The sequence below is a fragment of the Narcine bancroftii genome, chromosome 1, assembly GCF_036971445.1.
Source record: "Narcine bancroftii isolate sNarBan1 chromosome 1, sNarBan1.hap1, whole genome shotgun sequence".
NCBI classification, from domain to species: domain Eukaryota; kingdom Metazoa; phylum Chordata; class Chondrichthyes; order Torpediniformes; family Narcinidae; genus Narcine; species Narcine bancroftii.
Genome location: NC_091469.1, coordinates 23,068,799 through 23,093,852, shown reverse-complemented (window position 1 = coordinate 23,093,852; position 25,054 = coordinate 23,068,799). Strand labels below are relative to the sequence as shown.

General features: G+C 41.0%; 1 protein-coding gene and 1 long non-coding RNA gene across 4 annotated transcripts in view; one reads left to right on the top strand and one right to left on the bottom strand.

Annotated features, from left to right (window-relative positions):
- Window positions 1–25,054, top strand: part of unc45b (unc-45 myosin chaperone B) — a 98,740-nt gene that overhangs the window by 2,289 nt on the left and 71,397 nt on the right. For all 3 annotated transcript variants that reach the window (XM_069922079.1, XM_069922069.1, XM_069922062.1), the window contains exons 2-7: window positions 5,081–5,242; window positions 11,908–11,944; window positions 15,407–15,582; window positions 20,603–20,692; window positions 22,299–22,466; window positions 24,551–24,719. In XM_069922079.1, the coding sequence (XP_069778180.1) occupies window positions 5,081–5,242; window positions 11,908–11,944; window positions 15,407–15,582; window positions 20,603–20,692; window positions 22,299–22,466; window positions 24,551–24,719 (802 nt within the window). The remainder of the gene's footprint in view (window positions 1–5,080; window positions 5,243–11,907; window positions 11,945–15,406; window positions 15,583–20,602; window positions 20,693–22,298; window positions 22,467–24,550; window positions 24,720–25,054) is intronic.
- LOC138755677 (uncharacterized) lies at window positions 10,195–10,920 on the bottom strand. Its single transcript, XR_011352466.1, has 2 exons — window positions 10,605–10,920; window positions 10,195–10,523 (listed from the first exon to the last, which is right to left on the bottom strand). It is a non-coding gene; the product is annotated as an uncharacterized lncRNA (long non-coding RNA).

The following is a 25,054-nucleotide window of genomic DNA, read 5'->3' as shown; positions in this document are numbered from 1 at the left end:
AGAGATGGCTCAGATCTTTGTGCTCGAGCTTCTGAAGGGGGACTTGAACCCTTAACTGCACAGGTTGGAAAATGATGTTTGAACCAGTTTAGATTAGGTGGTGTCTGTAAAGAGTTTGTACATTCTCTTCATAATTGTGTAGGTTTCCTGGGTGTATTTGGGTAGCACAGGCTCATGGCCTGTTACTGTCCTGGATCTTTAAATTTAAAAAAAATTGGGAATGCACAAAGTCTGATATTTGATTCTGAGAGATCAGAAGAAAACATTTCTGGTGAGGTCAGATCAGGGGTACTAGTGCAACAGAACTGGCCTTGAGTCTGCAGGGATCAAAGGGAATTCTTTTGGAAAAAATTGTGCTAAGAATGCCAGGGCAAAAATAATAGATTGGATGCAGCTTTCGTTTCCTTTGATGACCGTTATTTATTGATTGTTCAAATGTAGGAGATGGAGCATTGGTTGTTTGACTGAATTAACCAATTAACTTACATAGAAATGACACTAGCATTGAAATACCAGATAAGAGAATGTGACAGAATGTGGCGGATCTGAACAAAACAGTCCCTACATCCATTTAAGAGAAAAAAATTTGCACTCCAAAAGTAATGTCTGAAGCACAGATACATTTGGCCAATATAGCACTTGCATGTCTCTTTCCTTTGTTCTCCATCTCACTCCATCCATCAATACTTTGATTCCTTACTTTCCAGTGAATTTATCCAAATTACTCATCCTTCTCAGTTCTGTGGAATTCCCATGTTCTCAACAACCTTGCTTAGGTGAAATGAAAACAATATGGATATTACAAATTAGGAGGGCATCATGATTCATTTGGAAGAAGACTCTTCTCTTAATTGTTGGATGCTATAAACAAAAGAAAGCATTGCATGATGCTGGATTTCCTGGGTGAGATGCTAAACTGCTCAGTGGTCACACTCAGATAGATATGAAAGATCCCAGGAGCACTATCAGGAGGAGGGCAGAGAAGTTCCTTATCGCTGGGGGCCAGTACTCATTGCATAAGCAATATTTCTGCAGCAGATGGCCAGGTTTATCTCTCTGCTGTTTCTGGGAGCTCATTGTGTACCAATAGCCTGCTGTACTTTTTAGATTACAACAGATATCATGCCTTAGAGAGAAAAAACACTTGTTATTTGAAACAGTTAAAGGAAAATGTTTTCAAACGTGGCACTTTGAGTGAGGGACGAAATGAAGGGCTCTTTCATCAGCTCATTTTCTGCTCTAAGAGAGTGTAATACTAGATCTCCTTTTAGGGAACGAGACAGCTGAGTATGTATTGGTGGACATTTAAGATCCAGTGATCATAATGCCATTAGTTTCGTTAATTATGGAGAAGGCTAGGCCTGGGCCACGGGTTGATATTTTAAATTGGAGAAAGGCCAATTCTGAGGAAAGGAGAAAGGATCAAGAATGGGTTGATTGGGATAAGTTGTTTTCGGACAAGGATGTGCAAGTTAAGTGGAAGACCTTCAAAGCAGAAATTTTGAGAGTATAGAATTTGTATGTTCCTGTCTGGATTAACAGAAAAGTTAACAAGCATAGGGAACCTTGGTTTTCGAGGAATATTGTGGATCTGCTCCGGAAGAAGAGAGAGGTGTATAGCAAGATGGAGCAAATGAGATATTTGAGGAATATAAGAAATGAAAGAAAAATCTCAAGGAAGAAATCATGAAGGCTAAAAGAAGACATGAGGTTGCTTTGTCAGATAATGTGGAGGAAAATCCTAACAGTTTCTACAGGTATATTAAGAGCAAAAGGATAGTAAGGGACAAAATTGGTCCCCTTGAAGATCAGCTAAGTATGAAGCCAGCAGAGATGCGGGAGATGGATGCCCAAGAAGAATGCAGTAACCTGCCTTAATGACTATCAACCAGTAGCACTTACATCAACAGCGATGAAGTGTTTTGAAAAGCTGGTGATGAAGCAGATCAGCTCATGTCTGAGCGCTGACATGGATACATCCCAGTTTGCCTATTGTAGTAACAAGTCGATGGCAGATGCCATCTCATTAGCTCTACACAAAGCCGTGGAACATCTGGACAGCTAAGATGCATGTAGCAGGATGCTCTTTATCGACTACAGTTTGACATTCAACACCAACATCCCCTCAAAACTGATCAGCAAATTCCATGACCTGTGCAATTGGATCATCATTTTCCTCAACTCCAGACCACATCAGTGAAGATTGCTAAGAACTTCTCCACAATCTCCATCCATACCAGACCACAGGCCTGTGTTCTTAGTCCCCTGCTCTACACATTTTACATCTATGACTGTATGGCTCAGTATGACAATAACATCATCAAATTTGCCAAGGATACCACAGTAGTGAGTTGCATAAAGGAAGGGGTTGAGGCAGCATACAGGATGGAGATTGAAAACTTGGTTGAATGGTGCAACAACAACAACCTTGCACTCAATGTCACCAAAACTAAGGAGCTGATTGTTGTCTTCAGGAAAGGAAAACTGGAGATATAAAATCCAGTGATCATTGGGGGATCAGCGATGGAGAGGGTGAGCAATTTTAAGTTCTTGGGAGTCACTATCTTGGAGGATCTTTCCTGGACCCACACACCAATGGCATCATGAAGAAAGCATGTCAGCACCTCTACTTCCTCAGGAGTTTGCAGAGGTTTGGTGTGACACCAGAAACCCTGGCAAATTTATGCAGAGGTGTGGTGGAAAGTGTGCTGACCTGTTGCATCACGGTCTGGTATGGGAACTCCAATACTCCTGAGCATAAATCCCTCCAAAAGGTAGTGGACACAGCCCAGGGCATCAGAGTCAAAACCCTCCCCACTATTGAGCACATCTACAGGGAACACTGCTATCGGAGAGCAGCAGCAATCATCAAAGATCCACACCACCCAGCACCTGCTCTTTCCTCGCTGCTGCCATCAGAAAATAGGTATAGGTGCCACAAGACTTGCACCACCAGATTCAGGAACACCTGCTATGCCTCCACCATCAGTCTCCTCAACAACAAACTCAATCAGGGACTCTCACTTGTGCACTTTATTGATTTTCTTTTTGAACTCTCTGTATTGCACAGTCTGTTTGTTTACATTTATTATCTGTTTATAGTTGTTTGTTTACATGTTTATGCTGTGTACAGTTTTTTGAACTACCAATTAGTGGTAATTTTACCATGCCCACAGGATAAAAGAATATCAGGGTTGTATGTGATGTCATTTATGTATTCTGACAATAAATCTGAAATCTGAAGATCTTAATGGGTTGTTTGCCTCAGTATTTAGTTAGGAAACTGGTACAGAGTCAAGGGATATCAGGAAAACAAGCAGCGAGGCCATGGAACCTTCACAGTTTAAAGAGAAGGAGGAGGTGCTTGCTGTCTTCAAGCAAATAAGGGTGGATAAATCCCCAGGGCCTGATAAGATATTTCCTCAGACCTTGAGAGAGGCCAGTATAGAAATTGCAGGGGCTCTGGCAGAAATATTTGAAATCTCCTTTGTCATGAGTATGGAGTCGAGAGGATTGGAGGATAGCTCACGTTATTCATTTGTTTAAAAACAGATACAGATCCCTAATTCCCTGAAAGTGGTGACAGTAGATAAAGTTGTAAAGAGAGCTTTTGGCATCTTGGCCTTCATAAATCACAGTATTGAGTGCAGGAGTTGGGATGTTATGGCAAAGTTTGGTGAGGCCAAATGTAGAGTATTGTGTGCCGTTTTGGTCACCTAACTAAAGATATCAGAAAGATTTTAAAAAATGTAGGTAAGAATTATTAGGATGTTTTCCGGACTTCAGGAACTGAATTAAAAGGAAAGGTTTAACAGGTTAGGAATTTATTCCCTGGAGTGTAGAATGAGGGGAGATATGATAGAGGTATTTAAAATTATGAGGGGGATAGACAGAGTAAATGTAGATAAGATTTTACCATTGAGGGTAGGTGAGATACAAACCAGAGGACATGGGTTAAGAGTGAAAGAGGAGAACATAAGGGCAAACATAAGAGGAGAACATAAGGGCAAACATAAGAGGAGAACATAAGGGCAAACATAAGAGGAGAACATAAGGGCAAACATAAGAGGAGAACATAAGGGCAAACATAAGGGCAAACATAAGGGCAAACATAAGGAGGAACCTTTTCATACATAGAGTGATTGGTGTGTGGAATGAGCTGCCAGCTGACTCTGTAAATGCGGGCTCAATTTTAATATTTAAGAAGAATTTGGACAGGTACATGGATGAGAGAGGTGTGGAGGGCTATGGACTGGGGGCAGGTCAGTGGAACTAGGAAGAAAAATGGTTTGGCACAGACTAGAAGGGATGAAAGGACCATTTCTATGCTCTGGTGTTGTTTGGCTTTATGATTCTAAGTTTTTATGACAGAAACAATTTTCAAGAGTATTTTGATGTTGCTGCAAATACATTTTAACATTATATCAGTTGCAATTGCATCCACCAGTAAATTGGAAAAGAACTCTTCCATTTTTCTTCAAACCAACAACCATAGGATCATTTGCATTCAACTGAAAGTGAAGGTGAAGCCCAGTTTAACATCTCAATGGAAAGTTAGTACTTCCAGTAGTACAGAACTCCCTCTACAGAAATGGAAACATCAGCATGGACTGTGGCTTTGACATTGAGACAATAACCAACAGTTGACTTGAGGTGAAAGGTGACACTGAAGCACAAAAATATTTTCATATTAAGCACTTTAAAAACAAAGTTATAATGGGTGGCAGGGTTAGTGCTGTGGTTAGCACAATGCTATTACAGCACCAGTGACCCAGGTTCAAATCTGGTGCTGTCTGCAAGGAGTTTGTATGTTCTTCCCGTTAATGCATGTCCCAGTTGCTCCAGTTTTTTTTCCCATGTTCCAAAAACATCTGGGTTAGCAAGTTAATTGGTCACATGAGTGCAGTTGGGTGTCGTGGGCTCATGGGGGTCGGGGTGGGGGTGGGGGGTGGGGAAGAGAGCATTACTGTGCTGCATCTCTAAATTAAAAATGAATTTAAAAGAGAGAGTCTGCCCTCGGGATACTTTATGAAGTTGTGTTTTCAAATTCCCAAAATGATAACCTTCCCACTGGTTTTAGATGGAAGATCCAATTCAGCTAAAGGACAGCGGCAATGAATTCTTTCAGAATAAAGACTACGAGAAAGCCATTGAATGCTACACTACAGCTATTCAGCTGACCAAAGACAAGAAGGTTCTGGCTACACTTTATCGAAACCGAGCAGCGTGCCACTTGAAAAAGGTAAGCACTGAATAGAAGAGATTGTAATTGTTACCTGCAAATGCTCTGAGTCTATGGCAGGTGCTCCCCATATTACAGGTAACAAAAGTCCACTTACACAATGAGAGGAGCAGTTAGACATGCATGTAGTTTCTCCAACTAACCTATTGCCATGTGAAATTGGTGACAACTACATCAATTCTTCAACTGAGATTTGGTTTCTTAGAAGAGTACAAACATTCCAGCATTAATGATGTGAAATGGAATCAAGTATCTTGGGTGATATACCTGCTCCTTGTTCACGACAATATGTCGGAAGTTCTGATCTGGAGCTTGGGTTGCCAATGGTTTGGACTGGACTCTGGGTGGCAACAGAGGCTGCGAGAGGCGAAGCTATGGAGACTCGGTGACTCTGGGGGGGGGGGGGGGGGAATCTCTTTTGCTTCTCTTTCTCTGACTATAAGAGGTGCTTCAGGTAATTTCAGCCATTGGCGAATCTGTCTGCCTTACAGCAGACAAAAGTAATTTTGTGTCATATGACACTGCTTTAGTACATGACAATAAATTGAATCTTGAATCATCTCCAATTTTAATCATTCCACCATCTGAGTCTGAGTTGCCATGGGACTGAAATTCCCTCCCTGAACTTCAGTTGCGCCAAGACACACTTTAAATCATACCTCCTTGACCAAACAATGGGTTGACTCCTATGTAATCTACTCTTGTAGCTCAGCATTACTTCTATTTTTGGGAAAACTCCTGTGAAGGACTCTAGGATGTATTTTTTATGATAAAGCTACTTTGGATCAGAAGTCATTGTTGATTTCTTACTTGTTTTTCTTATCCATGATATGAACCAGAGTCCTTGCATTTATAGAGATGATGATATCACAAGGAGCAATTGGTATGTGTTCATCCCAGAAACAAAATTGTCATTCTTAAGCACATTGGGATGGAAAATCTCAGCTTCAGTCCCGACCAACCCTCCCACCCACCCAAATGAAAAGTCATTGAATGAGACGGACCTGGCTCTACGTCAGTAAATGGGCCTTCAGTGTTGCATTCTATGGCTCTGCCCCAGAATGCCCCAACATCCTCCGACAGCTTGATAGCAGTCAACTGCTCGTTAACAGATTTTAAATGCTTCTGGTAGGCAGGGACCATTAAAGCTCAGTCAATTGATGTAACTAATTAAAATAAAAATATAATTTAAAATCATTAGAAAATATGCAATTAGTGGAACAACAAGGCATTGAAACTTTAGAAAAGGATTTAGATAAATATTCAAAAATGACATTTTTTTCTGGGCATTTGGAGAGAGGACATTGAGGGCACAGAATACATTCAGGATGGAGATAAATTACTTGTCACAAAAGGCATCAATGGAGATGGAAGAGAGCAGGAATATGGATTTGGCTAAATCAGTGATTTTCAAACTTTTTCTTTCCACTCACATACCACTTTATGTATTTCCTATGCCATCGGTGCTCTGTGATTAGCAAGGGATTGCTTAAGGTGGTATGTGAGTGGGAAGGGAAGGTTGAGAGATACTGCTGTAGACCCAATTGTTACTGAAATATTTTTCTTGAGAAAATTTGTCATTGGCCCATTTCCTTTGGAGTTATGACACTGTGCACATAACGAGTCAATTAGATACAATTAAAACAGTGGTTTTCAAACTTTTCTTTCCACTCACAGACCACCTTAAACAATTAAGGATTACTTAAGGTGAGTGGAAAGAAAAGTTTTGAAAATCACTGGGCTAAATCAATGGTTCTCATCCTTTCTTCACACAGGCCACCTTAAGTGTTCCTTTAGAGAACAACCTCCAACGAACCCATGGGCCATCACCGTCAGGGTCTGGGGGGGGGGGGGGGGAAGGTGGGGAGGAGGCTGGAACTGTCCAGCTTGAGCTTTGTCCCAGACCACCAGTGGAATTTTTCTTTAAATTGGAAACGTGTTTCAGAATTTCTGTCTGTTAGATCACACTGACATGCACCACTCAGGAGTCAAATCACTTCTCTGCACACCTCCTGGCCAAGGCCTCTGTCACTGTGGACCACCTGTAACAAACTCATGGACCATCATTGTTCTGTGGACCACAGATTGAAAAACTGGGCTGGAGGAGTTACCTCAATAGTAATGAATGACAGAACAACAGGTTTGAAGGGCTAAATATTCTACCTCTTTATGAAAGCTTTTCCAAAGGGTCAGCATAGGCTTGGTGGACTGAATGGCTTCTTGTGCTTTAAGAATCTCTAATAAATTCCATGCATAGCTTCACTATTGTAATTCCATCTGTGTGTATTGATAGTTATATCACAGAGATGGCACAGTTAGTTAGCAGTTAGAGCAACACTATTACAGTACCAGCCACTGTCTCCATTCTCCCCATGTCTGTATGGGCTTTCCTCTGGGTGTTCTGGTTTACTCCCACTATCCAAAGACATATGGGATTAATAAATTAATTGTCACATGGGTGCATTTGGCTGGAAGGTCCTATTACCATGCTTGTATCTCTAAATTAAATTAAAATTTAAAATTTGCAGGAATGACTTTTATATGCAGTGAATTTGCAACATTAAGATAATGGAAACAGACTCATTTGTCACTTTTCAAAAGGCCAATACTCGGAGTGGGGGGGGGGGGGAGAGGGGTGGTGGTGGTGTGGCTGGTTTGGGTTCTGCAGTGATATGAGGGTAAAGTGGGGAATGAGGGGAAATGGATTGCTTTTGAAAGACCTGATCTATTACAGATTCACTTTCAAGATTCAGGGACCTACATATTCCTACCAAAAATAAATTTAAAAATTAAGCTCTTCCTACCTAATAACCTTCTATTTTTCTTTCATCATTATGTCTGTCCAAGAGTCTCTTAAATGCCCCCAATGTTTCAGCCTCCACCACTACCCTGGCAAGGCATTCCAGGCAGCCACATCTCTATGTTTAAAAAAAAAACCTATCCCTGATGTCTCCTCTAAAATTTGGAGTTTGCTGCTCCCACCCTGGAAAAAAGGCACTGGTTGCCTACCTTATTGATGCCTTTCAGAATCTTGTAGACCTCTATTAAGTCTCCTCTCATCCTTCTCTGGTTCAAAGAGAAAAGTTCTAGCTCTGTTAACCTTGCCTCATAAGACTTGTTTTCCAATCCAGGCAACATCCTGGTAAATCTCCTCTGCACCCTCTTCATAGCCTCCACATCCTTCCTACAATAAGGTGACCAGAACGGAACACAATATTCTAAGTTGTGATCTCACCTAAGGTTAGTAGAGTTGCAACATGACCTCTTGGATTTTAAACTCAATTCCCTGTCTAATAAAGCCCAGTGTCCCATAGGCCTTCTTAACCATCCTATCAACCTGTGTGGCTACCCTGAGAGATATATGGATTTGGACCCCAAGGTCCCCCTGTTCTTCCACACTTAATAATCTGACCATTAACCCTGTACTCTGCCTTCAGGTGTGATCTTCCAAAATGCATCACCTCACACTTGTCCAGATTGAACTCTATCTTCCACTTTTATAACTCTGCATCCTGTCTATTCTGTTTTGTAACCTACAACAATCTTCAACACTTTATCTACAACTCCTCCAATCTTTGCATCATCTGCAAATCTAATGACCCATCCTTCCGCCTCTTCATCCAGGTCATTTATAAAATAAATCACAAAGTGCGAGGGTCTCAGAACAGATCCTTATGGAACTTCAGTAATCACTGACCTCAAGGCAGAATACTTTCTGTCCACTACTACTCTTTGCTTTCTACAGGCAAGCCAATCCTGAATCCAAACAACCAAGGTTCCATGGATCCCATGCCTCACAACTTTCTGAATGAATCTCTCATGGGGGACCTTGTCAATGCTTTACTAAAATCCATAAACATCACATTTGCTTCCCCACCTTCATCAATTTATTTTGATTCTTACTCAAAAAAACTCAATTAGGCTTTTGAGGCACCACCTCCCCTCACAAAGCCATGCTGACTATCCCTGAGAAGACTGTACTTCTCCAAATGCTCACTTTAAGAATCCTCTCCAATGGTTTGCACACACTGACATAAGACTCACTGGTCTATACTTACCAGGATTCCCTCTATTACCTTTTGTAAAACAAGGAGACCACATTTGCCATTCTCCAATCCTCCCCTGTGGCCAAGGAGGATACAAAGATAATCGCCAATACCCTAGCTATCTCTTTCCTCCCTTCCCACAGCAATCTGGGGTATATCTCACCTGGACATCGGTATTTATCAATTTTAATTTTTTATAGAAGATCCAGCACTTACTCTTTCCTCCTAATCTTAATATGGTCCAAGCACACAAGCTTGTTCTATTCTGACCTCACCTTGATTAAGTTCCTTTCCCCTGATGAATACTGAAGCAAAGTATTCCATTTGGATCTCTTCAACCTCCTCCACTTCCAGACACATGTTGCCTCCTTCATCCTTAAGCGGCCCCATCTTCACTCTCATCATCCTAAGCTTTTCTTGTGGGAGTGTTACTGTGCATCAGAGACTGAGATGAAAAGCATTCAGAAATATAACACTATCCCAGGAGCATCCAAATAAGGCATTTGGATAAATCTACTAGATATTTCTTGCTGATCTTAATGAGTCTGTGGATAAAATACTTAATCTACTTCATACATATTACAGGCCAGATCTTGTTGAAACTCTAAGCATCCACAATTATTATCAAATTATCAACATTTTAGAAGTGCATCAAGATTTGCTAATATCATGAACTTGTTGATTGCTCCATCAATTGCTTCACTTAATCAGACTCTCAACCTTCTCCTTCACGAGGTCATTCAGAACTTTCTAGAATTACTGATTATTTGCTAATTCAACACAGTGCAGAAAATGAGTCTGTGGATTAAATAATATGGTAAATATTAATGCAATTAATTTTGCTGTCTGACAACAACAAAATGTTAATTGTTCAATCTGGTTCAAACAATAATAAATCCTTCCGAATAATTCTAAACATTTCAAATCTTTATTTTTTAATGTTTGCTCTTACTTTCCAATTCTCTGATATTTTAGTCAAATCTCTTATAGAACATAGAACAGATAGAACAGAACAGCACAGGAACAGGCCCTTCCTCCTACAATGTCTGTGCAGATCATGATGTCACATTAAACAAAATCTCTTCTGTCTGTCATGATCCACGCCCCTTGACTCCTGGCATATACAGGTGTCCATCTAAAAGCCTATTAAATGTTACCATCATGTCTGCTCTGTTGACTTCTCATTCTGCATCAATTTCCTTCTCTGTTCTTTTGTGTGTCTTCAATCTATAAGCCTGGTTAAAGATTGGAACAGTTATTGTCATCATTCACTTGAGGTACCAAACACCCTATTGACCTTACCACACTATTGTCACCTTGTTCAGGGGGCAAAAGGTTATTGTCGACAACCCTAGAAGGTTCAGTCCAAAATTTTCACAAATTGAGTTTATTTGTGGAGATAGTTTGCTCGGGTATCAGTGATATCTTGATCAGCCACAATTTGCCATTAATGTACAAACCATTCAAAGATAGGATTGATGGATACTCTAAATCAGTTGTTTTTAAACAAAAAAAGGTTTGAAAACCACTGCTCTAAAAGGAAATGAGAGAAAGAGGATGATAGTTGGGAATTAAACAGCAGAAAATCAGATTTGAAGACAGAGAAATTAAGGGCAAGGCTGGCAAAACCAATGGCTCTAACTAAACTGAAATTCAGAGAGGTAAAAAAAAGTTGCAATTTTGCTCATTGTGACTGTCACAATACAAATGCAAAATATTGCAGATGCAAAAAGGTTGAAATAAAAACAGAAATTGCTCTGCAGGCCAGGCAGCCTGGGAAGGAAGAATTACTCTTAGTGTTCTGGGTTTACGTGTTACAATGAAATGCCATTCATCAATCTTTATTAATTCCTTCTGCCTCGACTGATGCTGATTGAATTGTCCAAATATCTCCAACAATTTCTGTTTTTATTGTGAATGTTTCCAAGCATTTACAGCACCCGAAACACTTTCGAAGTTAAGGTGTAGTTGTGATGAAGAAAACCTGGCACAATAAAATTTTACATAACAAGATTCCACGTCAATTTTATAAAAATAATTAAACATTCATGTGACAACAGGAGATCACCTCTCAAAATAACTCTCAGGATGTTGGCTTCTAGCAAGACCTCTATCTAATGCCCATCCCTCAATGATGATGAAGAATTATTATCTTCTTGGTTCATTTGTGTGTAAAGCTTCTCCCATGGAGCTGTTGGGTAATGAGTTCCACTGAATTAATTTAGTGATTCTTTTGATGCCACACAGTGTAGTCATAGAGCAGAGGTGATGGAAGGAGGAGTTGTTAGGTTGGTAGAATGGGTGCCATTAAATTGGGACCTCTTTGTACTCAATACTGTTGAACAGTATGAGAGTTGTGGCAGCTGCACTCATCCGGACAAGTGCATATCATTCCACTGACTTGAAGCCACTGTGTTTTCTATTCTGTTTTTCAACAAATGTACCATCAGGAAGATTTCAGATTGGTATGTTTCCCTGATTGCATTATCCAATAACGGTACTGATTTTAAAAAAAATTAGGCTCATGTAACTTCTGTAATAGCATGAAAGCATTGAAAGTTATGTCACATATTTTAAAGCGTGTGGTCATAACCTCATTTATCTTTTTTCCCTTTCAAGGAAAATTATGTACCTGCTGCATCAGATGCCTCCAAAGGTAAAATGCTGTGATTCTGAATCCCTCATTTCTTAAATTTTCAAATATTTTCTGTGTCATCTCCACAGCTGAACAAACCTCCCAAACTGTAGCCTCTTGCAAGTATTCTACAACATTAAACCTGTCATTGGAAGCTGCCAAGATCCAAAGCTCTGTCATACCCTTCTTATATTTCTGTATCCTCATTCTAAATTCTCCTTAAAACATTGCACTTTGCCAAGACTTTGTCCATCTAAGCTCATATTTCATTTTGGCTCAGCATCAAATTTTAATTGTTTAACACTCAAAGGAGCATTTTAGGGCTCTTCACTTTTAATCATAGCATGGAAACAAGCTTTTTGGCTCAACTTATCCATGTTCACCATGTTGTCCACTTGACTAAGTCCCACTAACTTGTGATTGGCTCATATCCCAAAACATTACTGATCCATGCACTTGTCTGATGTCTTTTAAACATTGTAATTGCACCTGCCTCTACCACTTCTTCTGATAGCTCGCTCTATATACTGTACACATTACCCGTTGTGCAAACAAAATGGCCCCTCTGGTCACTTTTACATTCCCCCCCTCCCCCACTTTAAGATATGCTCTCTAGTTTCAAGATTCATTTTATTGTCATACATAAAGACATTGCAATATAACACAAAATTTGTTTTTACCTGCCCTAGGGCAGACAGAGTTGCCATTGGCAGAAAGTATCTGAAGATCCTCTTACTCTCAGAGAAAGAGAAGCAAAAGAGAATCTTCTCAGAGTCACCGTGTGTTTGTGGATTTGCTTCCAGCTGCCTTTGCAGACACAGAGAGTCCAGTCCAAACCATCAGCAGCCCAAGCTCTAGATCCAAACCTTAGAGATGATCAGGAACCCTTCAGCACCCTCTCAGATCTTGGTTCCAATACCTGGTACCTCTTTTCAGCCAGTCTTGAGCCAGTCACCAACAGCCCATCGCCTGCGTGATCTTCAGCCTCAGAACCCCTCACTGGTCTGCCGCTGTGGTAACCATCCCGTGCTGAGCTCCTCTGCTTCTCTTTCTCAAACAGGGAGGTGGTCTCCTCATGTTCTGGTCCCCTGCACCAGTCCTCTGCTTCCCTGGAGTTTGTAACCACTTGTGGCTGCTGCCAATCATAGGTGCCGCCATCTTGGGTTGCAGTATTTTTAAATAAAACCATCGTCAGCTCCATTTACAGACCATTTAAAGCCTGTATGGAACTGAGACCAGTCGGATTGGGAGGTTGGACCCTGTGGGACTACTGTGACTCCACTCCCATTTTCCACAGGCCTGCAGCAATGGCAGTGCTGCCATTTTCTATCTCTCCTACTATTATTTTCCCAGGGTTAGACTCCCCTAATCCTGGAAAAAAATACCGTGTCCATTCATCTTATCTATGCCCCTCATGATTTTATAATCCTCTGTAAAGTCACTCCCCCCCCCCCCCCAACTGGGAAATAGATAGCTTCCCCATCAAGTCTGGAGTTAGGCACGGTTGCCCACTCTCTCCAGTTTTACTTGTGTGCTGCAGACAGCCCTTTGCTGAATCTGTCAGGAAGGATGAAGAGGATTGATGTTGCCAGGGAGTGGAGGCACTCAGGTTAAGACCTCCCAGTACATGGACAATATTACCATCTTCTGTTTGGACTCACGATCAGTCCACAGATCAATCAGCATCTGCGGCCAATTTGATTCTGCATTGGGTGCCAGGGTAAGACAGAAGAAGAGTGAGGCAATGCTCTTTGGTAACTGGTCTTACAGGTCCACCATCCCCCTCACAGTCAGATCTCATTAGCTGAAGGTATTGGGGATCTGATTTGGAGGGACAGAGGTGTGCAACAGAAATAGGTTGGAATGCATTGCAAAAGTCCAACAGACACTGGGACTGTGGGTACGGGTGGTCCCTCTCAATAACAGGAAAGAACCTGGTCATTAGGAGTCAGGTGCTCTCAGTACTGATAAGCAGGTGTGGCCCATCCCCTAGCACTTCTGCCCTGTCAGTCATTAGAGCAGTTTTCTGGTTCATATGGAGATCCAAAATGGAAAGGGTCTGAAGGGTCATGATGCACAAGTTGTCAGGCAAAGGGGGCAATGCTGTACATAATGCAGTCCTCATACTGATGACCACCTTCGCATGTGGCTGCATCAGGCTGTGCATGGAGCCAAAGTACAAGGTCACCAAATGCTGCTATGGGCTGAGGTCCTAACTGTCCCAGGTGTTGTGAAGGATGGGCCTGGGCCCAGTGCCACACAAAGTCTCATTATGCCACATCACCTATTCTTCTTGGAAGTTTCTCCAGACCAACACCCTTGACCACAAGGCCATCAGGTAGTGGTGAGCACAGAAAGTCCTGCAGTCACTGAGAGATGAGGACTTGATTGGCATGGTGGGTTGTTCCCTGTGAAGACCATTCAGATCATCAGGCTGGATGACTAATTACCAGAACTCACAAGCAAGCACCAGGACTTGGCCTGATGCAGTGAGAGGAGCCCTCCCAGTCAGATCCTTCCTGTACAACCGGAACATCACCCACAATGCACGTTGTTCCTGAGATGAGTGCGATGGAGAGGAGACAGTTGCCCACCTCTTTGCAGAATGCAGATTTGCTAAGAGTGTGTGGTGCTAGATGCAAGGGTCCTTGCCTCTGTTCACCTCCAGTGAGTGAGGACTCACTGATTTATGGTGTTTTCCCAGGGATGTACACAGATTCAGACATCCAGAACTGCTGGAAAACCAACTCAGTGAAAGAGATACTTGGTCTGCCCAAAACCTGTTGGTCTTTCAGCAGATGCACATTCCAGGCTAAGAGGCCCACTGCAGTCAATGCGAGGGCACTGTGGGGAAGGACCACAGTTTTGAGGGGCTAAGACTGAGGGGGAGGACCTCAAACAATAGAGAGGTGAGAAGTGACAAGATGTCACTTGTGTAAATAGAAATGAAAGTAACAATGTACAGTGATGGAAATGTATGGATACGAAACTAAGGCTGGGAAGAGACTTTGCACAGTTTTCCTTTTGTAAATAATTTATTGTGAATAAAATCTATTTTTGGTTTAAAAAAAGTCACCCCTCCACATCTGACTCTCTAGAGGTAAAATGATCCCAGTCCTTGCAAACTCTCATTATAACTCAAGCCCTCCAGTCTAAGTTAAGGTCCTTCTGAATCTTTTCTGCACCCTTTTCAACTTAATGAAATCCTTTCTATTGTTAAGTGACTAGAACAGCCTGTAATACTCCAAATGCAGCTTCACCAACATCTTGTGCAGTTGGAATATGACTCCCCAACTCCTGTACTGAATGCCATAACCTTGGAAGGCAAGCATGCTGTATGCTGCCTTCACTACCTTGTCTATCTGAGTTACCTTTTACAGAAAATTATGAACCTATAATGAATGAAATTTGTGTTTCAGTCCAACAAAATGTGAATGACTGACCACTTTTCCTGAATAAACAATGATGTGCTTCTTCTGCCAGCTATCGATGTGGATTCATCAGACATCAAAGCTCTTTTCAGACGTAGTCAAGCTCTGGAAAAGCTAGGGAAGTTGGATCAAGCTTTTAAAGATGCCCAAAGATGTGTGACAATGGAGCCAAAGAACAAAACATTTCAAGAAACCTTGCGGCGCCTAAACCACGATATTCAAGAGAAGGTGAGAGTTAGTGCAGTATCCATTGTGCTGACCTTCAGCCAGCAGTCCCACAGAGAATTTTCAGCTCTTTACAGTGAAAACTGAAGATCAGATGATGGTGCATCTACTTCTGACTCTGCTGTTCCCACTTCACACAGCTCATGGCTTTATAGCAGGGCTGAGTGCAAATACAGTGTTACCTATTCACATGAGTGAAACGTAATAGGCTGCAGACGCTGTGATGGTAGTAAACACACCGAAATGCTGGAGGATCTTAGCCAGTCTTTTCGGCATCTATAGGAGCCAAAGATATATTGCCGACATTTTGGGCTTGACCCTTTCTTCAGCCTGCAGCAATGAGGCCCTCAATAATTAAAATCTACAGGACTGCATAAAATATATGCACTCTGTCACCAATGTAGGATACAAACATGATTGAAAGTTGAGATCAAAACTGATTTAACTCATGCCTGCATTGACCAGTCTTAAAGATGTCTGTAAAAAGGGTCTAATCAGTCATTCAACTGCAATGACTGTTATGTTGGATTGGGAAGCTTACATATCCATTGGAAAACACATTACTTTGGATAAACTGGCCATTCTGCAAAGTGACATGGAAGTCAGAGAGTTAACACAATAGTGAAGATTTTAAACATTCTTCATGGTTAAATTACAATGTATTGCTATTTACAAAGCTTTCTGTGTGAATGGCTGCCACAAATCCTACCTTACAACTGTGGACTATATTTCACAAATACTTACCAGTAATTGGTTGAAAATTGCTTTGAGTTTGAAAGAAACTCCATAAGTACAAGTTTACACAAAAATGTTGGAGAAACTCAAGCCCCTTTCACACTTGCATCCCAGTAAATCGGCCGTTCAGTGTCCCGGGATAGGAATGGGGGGTTTGGCCTTTCACACTAGACCACTCCTAATCGGGACACTGAACACTTTCACACTTGCAATGGTTTATCTCTGGCGTTTGGTCTATTCTACCTTTAATAGGATGTGTCTGCAATGTTGCTGCCCATTTCACATTTGCCTCATCTCAATGCCAGTGTCTGCAGATGCCAGGGATTGTACTAGGGGTCGAGGCTGACAATCCCTGGCGTGAGATGACATCATCTAACACCGGCGTTGAGCAGATTTTGCTTTCACACTTGCCACTTTAAAGGCCGATTGGCATTTGGTCACTGGCAAGTGTGAAAGGGGCTTCAGTAAGTCACACTGCATTCTTTATGTGCCAAAGATAAAGGTACATAACCAACGTTTCGGGCCTGAGCCCTACATCAAGATAGAGCAAAAAGGATGCAGATGGCTAAATAAAATGGTAGGGGGAGGGGCAGGGACAAGAGGCCATTGGTGGATATGGGTGGGAGGACACGAGAAAAAAACTGAGAAGTGATAGGGAAGGGGATGGCTCTCTGAATGGAGAAGGAAAAGGGTAGAGAGCTGAAGGAAAGGAGATGGGGATGGGGAAGGGAGGGAGTTAGGGGAGGGGCTGAACAACAACTGGAGAAGTCAATGTTAATGCCATCAGGTTGGAAAATGCCCAGATGGAATATTAGGTGTTGCTCCCCAAATTTATTGATGGCCATGGAGAGACATGCGACACAGGAGCGTGGTACTGAATGGAAATGGTTGGTTATTGGGAGATTCCCATCAATGTTGTGGACAGAGAGAAGGTGCTCAATGAAACAATCTTCCATCTCCATCCAGTCTCTCCATTATAGAGAAGGCCACATTGGGAACATTGGATGCAGTCAATGAACCCTGCAGATTCACAGGTGTTACATCACTTGGAAGGAATGATTGAGACCCTGAATTGTGAGGGACGAGGTGTAGGCACAAGTGTTGCACTTATTGCTCTCACTGGGTTAGGTTCTAAGGGAGTTATTAATGGGAAGGGATGAGTGGATAAGAGGGTCATGTGATACCAGCAGATTGCAGAGACGGGAAGATGTGTCTGGTGGTGGGATCATGGTTGTAGTTGACGGAAATTGTAGATGATAATATGTTGGATGTGGGGGCAGGTAGGGTTGTAGGTGAGGACAAGGGGAAATCCTGTCCTTGTTGCATTTAAGTGTAGAGGGGGCCAGGGCAGTGTGTGGGGAAAGATACAGGTAAGGGCTGAGTTGATGTTGGTAGAGGGAAAGCCATGTTTTTTGAAGAAGGGTGGCATCTTGGAGATCTGGAATGTGATACCTCATCCTGGGAGCAGATGTGATAGAGATGGAGGAATTGAGAGAAAGGAATAGAATCCTTACAGGGGCAGGTTGTGAAGATGTAGTTGAGGTAATGGTGGGAGTTGGTGGGTTTGTAAAAAATGTTTGTAGAAATTTTGTCTCCCAAGAAAGAGGCAGAGGAAGCGAGAAAGGGGATGGTGTCACAAGAGATGGGCCAAGTGAATCTGAGGTTAAGGTGAAAGTTAGCAGCAAAGTGGATAAGGTTGACGAGCTCATCATGGGTGCTTGAGGCAGCGCCAATATAGTCGTCAATGTAGCAAAGGAAAAGTTGAGGAGCCTTGCCTGTGTAGACTTTCAGCAGGAATTGTTCCGCATAGCCAACAAAAAGGCAGGGATACTAGACCCATTGGGGAACACATGGCTATCCTTTTGACTTGGAGAAAGTGGGATGAGTGAAAGGAGAAGTTACTGAAGGTGAGAATAGGTTCTGTCAGGCAGAGGAGGGTGGTGGTGAAGGGGCACTGGTTGGGACTGTTGTTGAAAAAGAAAGAGCCCTTCGGTATGGTGGAGATTGAAAGACTATAGTGAAGATGAGGCGGTGGAGTTCAAGGAATTGGAAGTTATTGAAGTGATGAAGGATGTGAATGGTATCGTGAATGTAGGTAGGGAGGGACTGGACTAAAGGGGAAAATTGGAGTTGAGGTAAGATGATACCAGTTTGATGGGACAAGAAGACAGAGAAACCATGAGTCTACTGAGACAATTGGGTTTGTTGATCTTGGGTAGGAGGTAGAACTGGGCAAACCCTGCAGTTTGCAGGGTTGGGAAACTGAGGTTGGAGGCTGTGTGAGGGAGATGACTAGAAGTGATGAGGTTATAGATGGCATGAAAGATGGTAGCTTGATTTTCTTTGGTGAAGGGGTAATGTAAGAAGTTGGGTCTAAAAGCTGTTCCCTGGCTTCAGCAAGGTATAGGTCAGTGCATCAGGCCACAGCAGTACCACCTTTCATTTCATAGAGCACCTTCGCTTAGTCTGCCAACCATTTCAATTCTGTGCCCCACTCCCATGCCAACATGTCTGTCCACGGCTTTGTGCACTTACCAAACAAGGGCATTATAAATTGGAGGAGTAGAACCTAATATTCATCTTGACCCTCTCTAACTGGATAGCATTAACATTGACTTCTCCAGTTTCTGTTTAGACATTCCCCTGTCACCTTCTCTTACTGATCCTTCCACCTCTTTTCCTTCAGCTGTCTCCCTCCTTCCCTTACCATTCAGAGAGCTATCTTCTCCTTCTATCACTTCTCAGATTTTGTTTTCTCTTTTGCCTTCCCACCCATATTCACCTATTGCCTTTTGCCTGTGCTCCTCCCCCAACCATTTTATTCAGGCACCTGCCTGCTCTTTGCTCATACATTGGTGAAGGGCTCAGGCCCAAAATGTTGGTCATGCAACTTTATCTTTGCTACATAAAGAACGCTACATGGCTTACCAAGTTTCTCCAGCACTTTTGGGTAATCTACAATTACAGCATAGAAGATTTTCTTGTTTAACTCTGCAAATACAGGTCTTTCATTTCTAAGTGCCATGAGCATCATAGGTAAAACATTGCTTTCAGTTTTTTTGTAGGTTCAATAACCATCTTTCATAAAAAGTGTTAGATCAGCCCCAATTTGCTTATACACTTATCCTAATGTTGCTCCAGCCATTTAAATTGGCATACTGGCAAAGCACTTAACATGGGGTTCATCTCTTGGGAGAGAATTGAGGAGCAGTAATGCTGTGAAGTCATGCATCAAACATTAGCTCTCCACACTGTGCACTGCTTTAGTCTCTATGTTTAAACAAAATATAGAGAGGGACTGGAAATAGAGCAGTAAAGATTGAGACCAACACTAAGAAGTTATAACCATCAATAATGATTTACCAAGCTGGGATTGTTTCTCCACAAAAGAGAAAGTTGATACAACCTGATAGATATCCTTAACATTATGAAAGTGCTCTCTGGGCAGACATGCATGAGAACATTCATCTTGAAATGTAGAGCAAATTTGCAGCCAGAAATATAATATACTCATTAACTATCCAATCAAGAAATCAGGACCCAGAATGAGGTGAAAAATGTTGAAGATACAATGCCCTCCATAATGTTTGGGACAAAGACACATTTTTTCCTTTATTTGTCTCTGTGCTCCACAGTTTTAAATTTGTAATCTAACAATTCACATATAATTAAAGTGAACATTCCAGATTTTATTCAATGTTATTTGTACACATTTTGCTTTGACCAGGTAGAAATTACTTTACTTTTTATACATAGTCCCCTCATTTTAAGGCAATATAATATTTGGGATATTTGGTTTCATAGGTGTTTATGAGTACCCAGGTAGGTTTAATTGGTGAAAGTATAAAAGAGTTAAGCTTGTTTCTGAGCTTTTGATCATCTTTGGAGTCTATAGTTGCCATTATATAATACAATCTAGAATGGGACTGGAAATAAAATCAGACGAAAATATGTCAGAATAATTTGTACAGAGCAGTTGTTCTTTGTTTTATGCCATGTTCATCTTTAATTCATCATGTATTCCTTAGCAGCCCGAGATGTAAGCATGTAAACCCGACTGCAGACTACTGAATGAGTGGGAAAGAGCCTAATGTGCACAACAATGATCCAAATTGGAGGTTGTGAACTCCTGCTCTGGGAGAATTGTTATTGAATCAGTTCCTTTTCCATGTTTGTGAGGGAGGGAATTCTCATTCAAAATATATGAAGAGATCAGACTAAATCTTCAAATGAAATGTTTGATCCACTCTGTTTGGAATGATAGTGACGTGCTCTCCATTTCCAACAGCTAAAAATTCAGTTCTCTACAGACTCAAGAGTGGAGCGGATGTTTGAGGTTTTACTTGATGAGAAAGTCGATAAAGAAAGGAAAGAAAAGGTTTGTCCAAATTTCATTCCTTTTTGCTTTACCTGAAGGTGAATCAGTGGGGAAGAAATCTGTCTTTGTTTGGTAGTGTTGAATTGTTATCAATTATGACCACTTCGTCATAGTCAGGGTTATTAATCTGTCGTTTAATTGATTACGTTGTCCCTTTTGAATAAGAAAGTTGTTGGTTCAAATTTCTCTGAGACAATGTAAATGCTGCTCTGCAGGAGGTGGAGAAGAGGTTAAACCAGCTGCTTTAGCGATGGATATAGAGATGCAGGAGTGTTCTCTCCAGAGTTCTGGAAACTTGCTAAACAATGATTTGACTATTCTCTCGTCTCAGTCCATGAGAGGCTTGCTGTGTGTATATTGGCTATCTTGTTCCACACTTCAGAAACACTTCACTGACTATAAAGCACATGGTGATTTGCTCATGTAATGAAATGAAAGAGCAAATATTTCATTTTAGCTCTAAGAAGATATTGGCATTCATAATGATCACTTCCCATTGTCCAGACATATAGATGTCTCATCATTCAGTTGAAGTACTATACTTCTCTATCTGCAGATGCTGCTGATCATGCTGAGTGTTTTTGGCATTTATTGTGAATTTATTTCCAACATCAACCATCAGTAGTTTTTATATTTTCATTATTTTGGTTATTGAGAAACTTTACTTGCTCAATCATTAACTGGTAAAATATCCATTTTGAAGAATTTCAGGGGAGTTCTTCTTGCGCCCTTCCGAATATTTACCCCTGACTACAGATGCAAGAACTGCTAGACATGTTGCTACTGGTGCCAGCTTGTTGTATACAGACTGGCCTCTGTGTGAATCACATCACCACACAACACTATTTCTTTGGATGTAATAAGGTATTCCAGATATTTTGGCGTATGAATCACAGAAAACTAGCATCAAGTCCTACAAGTAGTTAAGAGAAAATGGCATTGGGCCTTGATTGCGAAGAGGTTAGAGTTTAAAAAATACAGGGGTTTTGTTGCAGTTGTACATGGTGTTGTTGTGGCCTCAACTTTCATGCTGTGAATGGTTTTGGACAGGTAGAGGAAGGGACCACTTGGGCGGTGAGCAGTTGGAGAGAAAAGTTAAGAATGGGCATAGATAAAATAGAGATGGAAACAGCAGGACCAGACAGGGAATGATAAGGAGAATTGAAATAGTTGGCTACTGGGAGTTTGCATAACTGTTCTTTGTATATTGTAAGGTAAAACATCATGAGATGGGAATGTGTAAGGAGTTACCCTGTACAGGGCTGTAACAAGATGTGAATGCATCCTTGTACTTACAAGATAAGAGAGACATTGATGGATTGAGAGGCAGGAAGCTAGCAGGGAAAGGATAGCAACAGTTTTAGTCATTGGACAAGTAATGATATGATGATGTTCTAAGCACGTATCCAAGGGTATAAAAAATCACCATTTTGCTGATAACGGCAGAATGCATTCTCCGACTAACATGGTTAGTTGCAAGTGTTACAATCCGGTAATAAAGAACAAAGAACCCTCATTTCGACTCAGTCTGGTGTTTGTCTCACTCATTCATGAACAAAGCAGACCTAACAATACCTTGCACATAATAATGTGATTTCTCTACCAGGCTGCAAATAACTTGATTGTACTCGCGAGAGAGGATGCAGGAGCTGAGAGGATCTTCCGAAACAATGGCCTTAATCTGTTGCTCCAGCTTATTGAAACCAAGAAGCCTGAAATGATGCTTGCTGCAATCAGAACCATTTCAGGCATGTGCAGTCGTCACAAGTCAAGAGTAAGTATTAACTCGTGTAGAATCTGATAGAATTATTTAGGACTTGTATTTTTCATTTTTAATGTTTTTGGTTCAATTCAAGGGAGTGTCCTTTGGTTATTCTGTTTAAGAGGGATTTGGTCAGACACTTAAATAGACAACGCATAGAAGGATGCTATCCTAATGTGGACAAATAGGATTAGTGCAGATTGGAGAAAAGATTAGCATGGATTTGGTGGGCCAAAAGGCCAGTTTCTGTAAATTTTCTATGACTCAATAACTTATCTCTTTGTTTAGCAAAAATGTCAATCACAAAAAGAACCTTGTGAAAATGAGCTAATTTTCAATTTCCATAATAAATTGGCAAAGGTAACAACAGACTCCTGAATATCCAACGTTGACCATTGCCACCTGCATTGTTGCTGTTTTGTTCTCTCCATCACCTCTCAAGTTGCAGACTTACACCATTCTCCAAGCACCTTATACTATGCACCTGTTAGTAAATGTGGCTGGTCAGTAGTCTATACATAGATCACTGACCAACCAGAAATTCTGCATCTTGGAAAGTAAAGTTCTTGAAGCAAAATGCATGGTTGATGTTCTAATAGATTGCCAGCAGAGTTTTATTGGTGTAAAACACCCCAAAATTTAAAATGAGGTTTATGGGGTATTTTTTAGTTATTATCATAAAAATCTGTCAGCGTTAATTTTTCAGCATAGCAGCTCAATTGATGTTGATGTTTCCCTCAAATCTCCCACTCGGATTCATTTTACTAAATTCTAATCAAAATGTTGACGGAATTATTGGCTTTTATAAGCAAAGAGATAAAACATAATAAAGTCTTGCTGGAACTGAACAAAGCCCTGGTTCGAACTTACTGGCAGAACATTGCATACTTCTGTGCATCACACCTTTGGAGAGATCAATGGGCCTTGAACTTAATGCAATATATCTTCCATGCGTGTCACTTATTTGACACAGAGATATTGTAGAAATTAGACTTATTGTCTCTGGAATACGAAAGATTAAATTATGGTTTGACTGAGATTTTGAGAATTTTAAAGGACTTGATGGATCACTTAGAAGGAACATATTTCTGGGACAATGTAGGTCACAGGCGGACAAACTATTCAGGAGAGAATTCAGAATATTCCTGCTAAATCTTGGAGAACGGTGGAACACTCTCTCCAGAATACAGTCGATACCCACTCAATTAATAATTGTAAATAGATTTCATGACTCAAAAAATCTGCAGAGGCTGGAAGTTTGAAATAAAACAAAAAATGCAAGAAACAATTAGCAGGTCAAGTGATATCTATAGACAACGAAGTAGAGTTAAAGTTTTAGACCAAAGACTGTTCATTGAGAAAGAAAGAGAGAACATTAACTTTAGACAGCGCAAAGGGAAGAGGAGAGGTGGATAAGGTTAAGGAAATATCTCTCATAGAGTGGGTTCAAAATTGCTGGGGTGATACCCTGTTTATGTAATCACTTGGCTGATTTATTAATGAGGGCAATTAGAAGGAGGGAAAGCAAAGAAAGGGTTTTGTAAAAGCTGTGAAAAGCCAGGACCTGAAACCAAATGTAGAATAAGGATGCACAAAAACTGCAAGCTCTGGAATATTAAATGAACAAAGGGAAGCTGGGATCTCAACCTGAAATATTGACTGATCATTTCTCTCTGTGGATGCTGCCTGACCTGCTGAGTTCCTTTGGCCCCTTTTTGATCACACCAAATACAGAATGTTGGAAATGCCCCACAGATCAGGCAGTCTCTGTGGAGATGAATGTAGTTTCATGCATGATGTTACAGATGCATAAGTTTAGTGCAGAACTAGCCAGTTATGATTCAAACAGGGCCAGTAACTTATCTAGTTTTTTTTATAAACAAGGTGCAGTATTGAGAATGTTGAGAGGTTGGGAAATTGTAATCAGCAATAATCACATTGAATGGTAGAAGATGAAGGAGTTGAATTTCCTTCTCCCATGTCCTAATAAAGAAGATGCACAGACATTGACAGAACCCAAGATTGAAGGCTATTCAATTCCTTAGGCTAATAAAGGAGAGTTGGACACTAATATGATGATCATTTTATGTTTGTAGGCAATGGCAGTGTTGCATTTTGTGGAACTAGATAAGATTTGCAGTCTCATGGCCTTGGACAATGAAGAGATTGCTTTGGCAACAGCCAGCCTCTTTCAAACCATCCTGGATAACTTTGAAGGCAAAGACAGTAAAGACCATCACGGGAAAGATGAAGCTCTGGTTCTTGGTATGTACCTCGGTCTTGGGATTATACAAAAAACAAAATTCTAACAAATGTGTAGATCTACTTATAGGTGTAGATCTACTAACTAAAGGAGAATACTCAACAGAAAATAGTAAACAATGATTTTAGAGGCAATAAATGACAATCCGATTATGATTTAGTTGTTACTTGCTCCATGGCAAAAGTTTAGTTACTATTTTGGTTATATTTGCAATGGGGGTGTGGCTTAGGGAGAAGACTTGGGAAGACACCCATCCTGGCAGAACTATCTAAAACCCGTTAGAAGGTATTTTTACAACTGTTGATTACATTGTTGAAGTACCTTACAAACAGTCATG